General features: G+C 42.7%; 1 protein-coding gene across 4 annotated transcripts in view; it reads right to left on the bottom strand.

The window, feature by feature from the left end:
* Positions 1 to 568: 568 nt before the first annotated feature.
* Positions 569 to 9,788, bottom strand: part of LOC115197446 (lysine-specific demethylase 7B) — a 44,461-nt gene continuing 35,241 nt past the window's right edge. Inside the window, exons 8-21 of one of the 4 annotated variants that reach the window (XM_029758975.1) lie at positions 9,305 to 9,392; positions 6,224 to 6,330; positions 6,034 to 6,125; positions 5,693 to 5,779; positions 5,190 to 5,420; positions 4,832 to 4,956; positions 4,332 to 4,540; positions 4,156 to 4,250; positions 3,914 to 4,062; positions 3,591 to 3,739; positions 3,426 to 3,484; positions 2,936 to 3,221; positions 2,791 to 2,808; positions 569 to 2,177 (exon numbers count right to left, since the gene is read on the bottom strand). In XM_029758975.1, the coding sequence (XP_029614835.1) occupies positions 2,164 to 2,177; positions 2,791 to 2,808; positions 2,936 to 3,221; positions 3,426 to 3,484; positions 3,591 to 3,739; positions 3,914 to 4,062; positions 4,156 to 4,250; positions 4,332 to 4,540; positions 4,832 to 4,956; positions 5,190 to 5,420; positions 5,693 to 5,779; positions 6,034 to 6,125; positions 6,224 to 6,330; positions 9,305 to 9,392 (1,709 nt within the window). In that variant the 3' untranslated portion in view covers positions 569 to 2,163. Of the gene's footprint in view, positions 2,809 to 2,935; positions 3,238 to 3,425; positions 3,485 to 3,590; positions 3,740 to 3,913; positions 4,063 to 4,155; positions 4,251 to 4,331; positions 4,541 to 4,831; positions 4,957 to 5,189; positions 5,421 to 5,692; positions 5,780 to 6,033; positions 6,126 to 6,223; positions 6,331 to 9,304; positions 9,393 to 9,788 lie in introns of those variants that run through there. The other 3 variants (XM_029758973.1, XM_029758974.1, XM_029758977.1) reach the window with 3 other exon arrangements.

Here is a 9,788-nt window from a genome sequence, read left to right as displayed (position 1 = left end):
TACAGAGCCAAAACAAAGAAAAAAAATTCACTGTCTCAATACATTTGGAGCTCAAGCACAATGGCTAAATACAGTAGGTAGCCAGGCAGATGGCACCATGAGCATGAGGGTGTGGATTAAAAGTCAGTTCATGATGGGAACTTAGTTCTGTCACAAATACTTGAAATGGGAGCATCTAAAGCCATTTGATATGCTTAAACCTGGAAGTTAGTGCAATATGCCTTGGCAGATAGCATATAAGAATGGTGAGGATTTAGTAGATGGCTCAACTTCACTTGGGGTCACCTCTGTTGGCACACTCTTTGCTAAATGCAGAAAGAGGATTTGTATTCAAAAGTTTGCTTCTTTTGGTGCACAATGTCCACAAAATAAATATTTCAAAGTTCTTAGTCTAGAAACAGTCACCACCAAAGAGCCCTGAGCAGTTGTAACATAGTACCTCAGTCCACCATTCACTTACTGAAGTGACGACGATTGACAACATGTATGAACAAACTTCCCAATGAATGTTGGGAAGACAGGCAGCATAATTCAATGTCCATAAAAAGGAGTCAAGGTCACAACTAAAGGGGTTTCCTAGTAACACTCGTAATACCAATGCCACTTTTTTAATGTAAATAAAATCAATGATCAGAAAGTGTCAACGATGATGGGTAATTTCATGTTGCTTATGAAAAAAAATATATGTTTCTTAAGTCAAGAGAATGTGTCCCTGAGAAAGACAACAACAGGAGCAACCTCTCACTTCGCCCATTCATGGTAATCACATGTGGCATTATCACCAACAAAAAAAGACCACAAATTCAAAATCCAACCTGAGGTCTTTCAAGCAAAGGGTATAGTGATAGACACTAACAATAACTAGATCAGTAGCCATAATTACATTTCTCACATACACTTTGTACAATATTAAAATGATCAGTGTCACTTGACACATTTACATTAAATAAAAAAATCATACTAACGAGTAAGACAAATATTCTTTGATAATATCAATCTTAGCCGACCTAGAAGATAAGAAATGTGTATCATCTCCAAAACATTTAAAATCTAATTTAGATCCACATGTTAGTAGATTTTTGCTTAAATCCACCCATACAAATGTGATAGAGGCAACATATACAACCCGTTTGCGAATATAAAAAAATAATCACACCCCCGTTAATTAACCATTGTAACAGGATTGTCATATCAAAGCCATTATTAACTTTTTCACAATACATAATTCAATACCAGCAAAAGAAAAACAATAAAAACACAAACACCAAAAGAGAAAGTTAAATAAATTAAGGATAACTTATATTTTCTCTAAATACATTCTGTACATTTGCTACTTGATAGCTTTTTGCAATTTCAAAAACCTTTCATAATAACAGCACTTTCAAGCTCCTGCCTGCCTTTGACCAATAGGTGGGACCAAAGGAACACATTTGATATGGTCAGTGATCCAACTATAGAGCAATGAGGAGTCGTAACCCCTTCAGTAAACAGAACCAGTAAACTTAATGTGTTGGGAGAGGTATTCTTGGAATGGCTTAATGCATTAGCGACAGATAGCCTTGCAGTATGTAAAAGCTGAGGTGCCTGGAGTGCTGCATCAAAATATACCCCCCTCTCAAATTCAATCACTGGTGATTGTAACAAGAGGGTAGACGAAAGGACAACATGAATATGCACTTCAGCACCATTTAAACACCATAGCGTCATTATTGATCTTAAGTCAGACCAAACCAACACATGACAATGTCCCAAAGAGGTGATAAACTCTGGTAGCAGAAAGCAGCCTTCTTCACTTGCCATTCTTGGCTTAAACAACACTATTTGCTTCTTGTGGCATAACAAGTAGTGTTGGTTGGAAGGGCTAGTGCAAGCCTTAGGTAAAAAGCAACAGCCAAAATGGATATGACAGTTCGTGGCTCAGATGCAAATGTTGTTCTATCAAACGTAATTTAAATTCCAAATGCCAATGCGTCTTTCTATAATCCTGTGTTGTTGCGGTGCTTCAATTCTGAAACAAAGCCATATTTACTGTATAGCTCTTTTGATGGCTAGATCATATACAATCCAATGTCATTGCTGAGGATCCATGCAGTTTCTTTTTACAGCGCACCATCACTTCACCATGGGAAATTGTGTGCTTTCTTGTGTAAATCCATTATCTTGTTATCCAATTAGGGCTGTCAAACGACAAAATAAATTGAGTTAATTCCAGGAATTGCTGTGATTAATCACGATTAAATCGCAAATTCAGAATATGCTCAAATTGAGCTGTAATTTTATATTTTTGATACGAAAAGCATTACAAGAATATTGAAGTCTTCATTTTGTCCAAAGTAACAGTTAGCCAAATCAGGTAAATTGATAAAGCACACTTTCTTTAACCTAAATGTCAACTTGTTGGACATTGCATCGTTGTTTTTATCTGTATAGATTATGTATTTTGGATGTTTCAGTTTATTTTGAACACTTTCAGACAATGCGATTAATCACACAAAAAATGTAATGAAAAGAGTGCACTAAAATTAACTCAAGTTAACTGATTAACTCAAAGCCCTACATCCAATACTTGCACAACAAGCATGTGGCCATTAATGTGTCAGGTCAATCCATCCAAGCAATGATTTTTGTAAAATGTAAGTCACAACCGAAAGAGTATATGGGCAGGGGGGCGAGTTGTCCCTTCTCAAAGTAATTTCTGTAGACATCAGGGTCTTGAGTGCTATAGCAAGAAGTGGTTGTTCCTGCTCAGCTTGAGAATCTTCCTTAGTCTCTGCTTAGCGGTGGCCATACCTTTCTTAGGACGTTTTCCTGAGGAGAAAAACATTGCACAGAGATCAATAACAAAAGGATGAGCGAGAGAGGAATAATGCTATGCTAATTCCAGCTACTACTCCAATAGATTAGCTAGATAAAATAAATAAATATGGAGTCAAACCTTTAGTCGCTTGATTACTGATGGGTGGGGTGTTTGGAGCGGGCCTCTTGGAGGGGTGCCGGGGTGACAGGGAAGTCTCACTGTACTGGTAGTCAGTCCCTGAGCTGGGGTCCAGGCGGAGGGGGCTAGAGGCACACTGAGAGGGGCTTTGGTCACCCCAGGCCTCGCTGCTGTTACTGTTACTCCCACTGCTCTGATTGTCCATGAAGTTCTTGTTCTCCTGGATCCTCTGGCTAAGCTCGGCTCGACACTCCTTACGCACATGCTGCTGTGCCCTCCGCTCATCCTAAAGGAAGGGGAGACTATACTTTAAATTGGATCTGCTGTTCTTTGAATAACATCCCAACTTGTTACCTAAAGAGGAATATTAGTAATTCAAATACAGAGAGTGATTAGGATGTAGTCTCAAATTGTAGTCTCATCAGTCTTAAGAGATGTCAGTCTCAGCATGTGCAGGCATGACCCATTCACTCTTGATTATTATTATTACCTGAAGGCTCAGTGTGGAGTTGCTGTCTGAATCATCCCCTGACACAGGCTCTCTTCCACCTACAGGACAAATACAGAGAAAGTTGACTATCTGAAATTGATTGAATTAGGGGCTTAGTCAAATTGAAATCTTGAAGTTTATAATCATTTCAGGACTGGAGTGTACCACTGTCGGAGAACTGATGAGCCAGGCTGGACCACCAGGGCTCCTGGGCAGTGCTGCTCTCCTCTGGTCGCTGAGGATAAAGCAGCCCTGCCATGGACAGCATGCCCTCAATAGCCTCCTCTTCTGTGGTTGGAGAGGTAGGGCATTGTCTGCAAACGAGTATAGGAACAACTTAAAGAATCTCTTAACTCAACTGGATAATGAATGAATCATGCACTGTATGCACTAATTTCCCGCATTGTATTTGTATTGCATTGGATTGATGCATACAGAATCCTTAGAACAAGAACGCCACTTGGTCCATTCATCCATGCTTCCTGTACCCTTTGAGTGGTTTGTGGAAGTGGTGAAGGGCCTGGCTGGCCTGGTGTAGGTCCTTCACACTGCCTCGCGCCATCCTGCAATGCTCCTTATCCTCCCTTTCCTCCTCCTCCTCGGAGCTCCCCGAATCTTCCCCCGAGGAGTCCTTTTTCTGCACAGTCACACATATGTGTCAGCCTTTATAACTTAAACAGTTCTGTGTGAAGGAGAGACAGGGCTTTGGGGAGGATGTGGGATTAGCTACCTGCATAGAGCAACGTTCTTCGGACTCAGAGTCTGAAATGTCGGAGTACATCACAGCTCCTTTCCTGAGATCGGAATTCACTCTTTCAAAAAACTCTGAGGAAAAAGAGAAGGATGAATTAAATATCTGCACCTAAATGTTACGTGAAATTCTGGTGCATTCAAAGATGAGCCTACCTAAACCGTTGATTGACAGCTGGTGAGTTGACCAGTTAGACTCACTGCTGAGGGGGCTGGGATTCTCCTCTCTATCTTGGTCTTGATGCTGTTCCAGCTTGCTGTCATTAAGCTCGGTCTTCACCAGGACCCCTTCCCTCTGGTGGTCGCCAGTCCTCCTACCATCCCGCACCGGACTACTCTTCACCCTTGTGTGACGACGCTCATCTCTGTGCACACAATAGTAAGAGGAGAAAAAGCCTAGAGGCAAACAAATAGACAACCACAGCATATGGCACTGAAAGCCATCTTAACTCCTGTTATTTAGGTTCAAGTTTATTTAAGTGATGAGTTGAAACATGTAAAGATCGCATAGTGCAGGTGGTACGTCCTAACATGTTAAGGCTGCACAACGGCAGCTCTGAGTTGTAACATGAAACCGCTCCAGCCAATAAGTTGAGCAGTGCGGAGCATCGTCAAAGCCAGTTGGAGGTGTTGGGTGTTGAGTTCTTCCAGCTCACCTAATAATCCTGCCGTTGCACATCACCAGAAGGAGGTTGTTGTCTAGGCTCCTCTCCACCGCTGCAGCCGACGCCATGGACGTCTTGTTGAACTTGGCCATCACCGTGGAGCTGAACGGGACATCCTGAGAAAAGGGCATAGAGATTTACTATGACAAAAGTTTATAATTAACCTAGCCTCAGTGTATGGGTAACGTCCTCGAAGACATGGATAAACCAGGAGAAATGGAGTCATTGTAAATAAGACTTTGTTCTTAACTGACTTGCCTAGTTAAATAAAAGGTTAAATAAAATAATTTTAAAAACTATGGGTTACACAAGCAGCATGGGGGAGAGGGTAGTGTGCCAATGCCCTCACCTCCTCAAAGGGTCCCACCTCCAGCCTCTTGAGCACCTGTCGCGTGTGCAGCTCCAGGATCTCCAGGTTGGAGGGGGTCTTGGGCGCATGGTGATGATGGTGGTGGTGCCGTAGCCGTCTGGCTGTCCTGCGAGCATGATGTCTAGCCTTGTCCAGAGTCGACCGCGTCAGTGGGCACGGTCCACATCCCTGAGATTTCACTGGCTTACTACCTCCACTCTGCTCCTCCTCCTGTGGTCAAGATATGCTAGTTAGTACAGAACCACAACGCTACAATATCCAGCTTCAAAGAAAGTGCTTTTGACCTGGTATTTATAAAAAGAGAAAAAGGAAAATATTCAGGGACAGCCAACTTTTACTCAATGAGCACAAAATGTTTACAACCAGCTCCAAGTAAGAAGCTTCAGTGTCCTTGTGAGTCACTGAGCATTTCTTCTCCTTTATGCTCTCACATAACAGCCTGAGGCCCTCTCTCCCCTTCTAGTCTCCACGCTAGGCCTTACCTCCAGGTAGCGGATTTCCTTTGTGAGTTCTTTAATCAGATGGTTGGGTCTGATATGGTCTGGGACCTCGCTGGCCTGCTCTGTGACCTGAGGAGAGGCAGAGAGCAGGGGGACAATGAGGGGCTTGTACAGTCTTGTCTGCAGATGGTGGTTACAGTTTCCCAGCCAGATCATACCATCACACCAGATACAACCTGCCCACCATTGGCCTTGAAGGAGCCCAATGTAGATTACATTAGAATGTAGATATTGTGAACAAATGTCCTATTCTGTAGTCAGATGTTGCACAGACAAAAGAAGCCGATTTGCCATCGAGAATCTGTTTTTCTGTAGTATCCTACCTCTCGTTTCAGCCAGTTTTTCAGTGCAGTAATCAAGGCTTTCACTCCATCTGTCAGGTAGACTGGGGGCTGGCAGTTATCCTCTCGTAACTCTGAGAATCATATGAGAAGGATGTTTGGAAAAAAAAGGGCAAAAAGTCACATCACCAAAACAGCAACAAACTCCTCCGTTGAGTGGTATTTCTCTCACCTTTTAGAGTCTCCAGTAGATTATTGGCCACGTACCAGCAGATTGCTTCAAAGTAAGGGAATTTGAAGAGGTCCGGAGTCTTTAACCGCCACTCCATTTCATAACACCTGTAGTTGAGGATGCAGCAATGGAGATCAAACACAGCTCCACAGGGCTGAGACCTAGGCTGAACACATTTAAAATACTCAAATACGGGACAAGGGGATGATTTTATGGGACAGTAGCCTCCATTAATATTTTTAAGTACGTGATTGGTTGACGATAAGACATTGACCCATGTCTCTTCTTGCGCTGTGCAGAATATCAGATCTCAACAACGATTTTAAAAGTGTTTAACATCACCAGTAACACATTCTTATGTTATACGTCCTGTCATAAGTGGGTTGGAAAGTCAATTCACATCGAAAGAATAGGAATTCTGACTGAAATATAGGACAAATCAAACTTTTTTTTATAAATTAGTGGCATTTTAAATTTGTTGATAAAATTCAGGAAATTATTTGGTAGCGTGGCGCGGGACAAAATGCGGGACTGTCCAGAACATGTGGTCACCCTAAGAGACCCATCTCACTGGGCACAGATGTCAGTTCAATGTCTAGTTTTTTAAAATGATACACTACATGTGGACACCCATTCAAATGAGTGGATATGCCCATTTCAGCCACATCCGTTGCTGACAGGAGTATAAAAATCGAGCGCACAGACATGCAATCTCCATAGACAAACATTGGCAGTAGAATGAACCGTATTGAAGAGCGCAGTGACGTTCAACGTGGCACTGTCATAGGATGACACCTTTTCAACAAGTCAGTTCATCAAATTTCTGCCCAGCTGGAGCTGTCCCAGTCAACTGTAAGTGCTGTTATTGTAAAGTGGAAATGTCTAGGAGCAACAACGGCTCAGCTGCGAAGTGGTAGGACACACAAGCTCACAGAAAAGGACCGCGAGTGCTGAAGTGCCTAATTTTTTTGTTGTTGTTGCCTGTCCTCAGTTGCAACACTTACTACCAAGTTCCAAACTGCCTCTGAAAGCAACGTCAGCACAATAACTTTTCGTCGGTAACTTGAAAATTGGTTTCCATGGCCGAGCCGCCGCACAGGTAGCCAACTGTAAAGGAGGAATAATAGTCTGGGGCTGTATCATGGTTCGGGCTAGGCCCCTCAGTTACAGTGAAGAGAATCTTAATGCTACAGCGACATTCTAGACGATTCTGTGCTTCGAATTTTGTGGTTACAGGCCCTTTCCTGTTTCAGCGTGACGATTTATTTAATTTAGCCTTTATTTAAACAGGGAGTCACACTGAGATTAAAAATATATTTTGCCCTGTATAACATTACAATAAAAACAGAATAATAAAACATACATGTATAAAACAATATAATTCAGCACACAAACATATTTAATAAAAGCAATCACATTCAACTGCATAGAGGTCCTCAATCAATAATTTAAACTGCCTGAGTGGCACCAACACATCTAACTGCAGTGAATTCTGCAGATTGCACAAGGGCGGTATGGAACACAAAACGAAGTCCATACAGAAATAGTTTGTTGAGATCAGTGTAGAAGAACTTGACTGGCCTGCACAGAGCCCTGACCTCAACCCCATCAAACACCTTTGGGATGAATTGGAACACCGACTGCGAGCCAGGCCTAATCGCCCAACATCAGTGCCCGACCTCACTAATGCTCATGGGTGAAGGGAAGCAAGACCCCGCAGCAATATCCCAACATCTAGTGGAAAGCCTACCCAGAAGAGTGGAGGCTGTTATAGCAACAAAAGGGACCAACTCCATATTAATGCCAACTGATTTTATAATGAGATGTTTGACGAGCAAATGTCCACATACTTTTGGTTATGTAGTGAATATACAGTACCAGTCAAAAGACTGGACAGACCTACTCATTCAAGGGTTTTTCTTTATTTTACTATTTTCTACAAACCAAAAAATGTGTTAAACAAATCTAAATATATTTTAGATTTTCAAAGTAGCCACCCTTTGCCTCGATGATAGCTTTGCACACTCTTGGCATTCTCTCAACCAGCATCACCTGGAATGCTTTTCCAACAGTCTTGAAGGAGTTCCCACATATGCTAAGCACTTGTTGGTGTGCGGTCCAACTCATCCCAAATCCCAAATTTGGTTACATCCCTGTTAGTGAGCATTTCTCCTTTGCCAAGATAATCCATCCACCTGACAGGTGTGGTATATCAAGAAGCTGATTAAACAGCACGATCATTACACAGTTGCACCTTGTGCTGGGGACAAAAGGCCACTAAAATGTGCAGTTTTGTCACACAACACCACAGATGTCTCAATTTTGAGGAAGCATGCAATTGGCATGCTGACTGCAGGAATGTCCCCCAGAGCTGTTGCCAGAGACTTGAATGTTAATTTCGCTACCATAAGCAGCCTCCCACGTCGTTTTAGAGAATTTTGCAGGACTTCCAACCAGCCTCACAACCGCAGACCACGTGTAACCATGCCAGCCCAGGACCTCCACAGCCGGCTTCTTCATCTGCGGGATCATCTGAGACAAGCCACCCGGACAGCTGATGAAACCGAGGAGTATCTATCTGTAATAAAACCCTTTGGGTGGGGAAAAAAAAAATCTGATTGGCTGGGCCTCGCTCCCAAGTGGGTGAGCATATGCCCTCCCAGGCCCACCTATGGCTGCGCCCCTGCCCAGTCATTTGAAATCCATAGATTAGGGCCTAATGATTGTATTTCAAAATCAACATATTTTCCTTATATGGATGTTGAAATTGTTGCATGTTGTGTTTATATTTTTGTTCAGTATACACACACATTCCCAAAATCCAGTCAGTTTTTCACATTGATTCATCACATTTTCTTGTTGTTGAAATGAAGTGGAAACAACGTTGATTCATCTAGTTTGTGCCCAGTGGGATCACGGTCAAACCATAGACATTCTACCACTACTTCATCACTGGCCATTAAAAAGAAGATAACAGCAGTGTATTTGGCCATTCATTTCATAATGTTATTACTTCGGTTAATACAAAGAAAGTTCATAAAATACGCATAGGCCAGTGGGGCAGTTTTTCCAGGTGCTCACCTGAGCTGCATGCCTATGTTGAGGTTGTGGAGAAAGTTCCCACCGAACGCCATGCAATCCTGAGAGGTGAGAACAGCATGGATCCATCCTGGGGAACACAGAGGAGGATGGACCAAATCAACGGCTGACCTACCGATGTGGAGCAAAAGGCTAGTAGCACGAGGCAAACACACTCGCACGCACACACAGTGTGCCAACTGAAAATCAATCCATCACCCTCTCCAGTTCCAAGTTTCTCTGAAAGCTGCTTTGCATGCAATACATTTAAACATTTCATTTGGAACATTTTGGAAGGATTGTATTACACCAGAGGATATATCCTTCCATGTGGCAGCAGTGCAGCCAAACAGGTGTGACAATGCTGTGCCGGTGGACCCTAAACATAATAAATGCTCTGTCATGGAGGGTGAACATGGAGCTGCTGTGGCCCCAGCAGAGAGGACGGTAGCCGCTCAAGAGATTATATGGATGGCTGATACCAGAT

This window comes from Salmo trutta, chromosome 7 (genome assembly GCF_901001165.1).
Source record: "Salmo trutta chromosome 7, fSalTru1.1, whole genome shotgun sequence".
Taxonomy (NCBI): domain Eukaryota; kingdom Metazoa; phylum Chordata; class Actinopteri; order Salmoniformes; family Salmonidae; genus Salmo; species Salmo trutta.
Note: the sequence above shows the minus strand (reverse complement) of the source record. Positions and strands in the feature narration are given on the sequence as shown.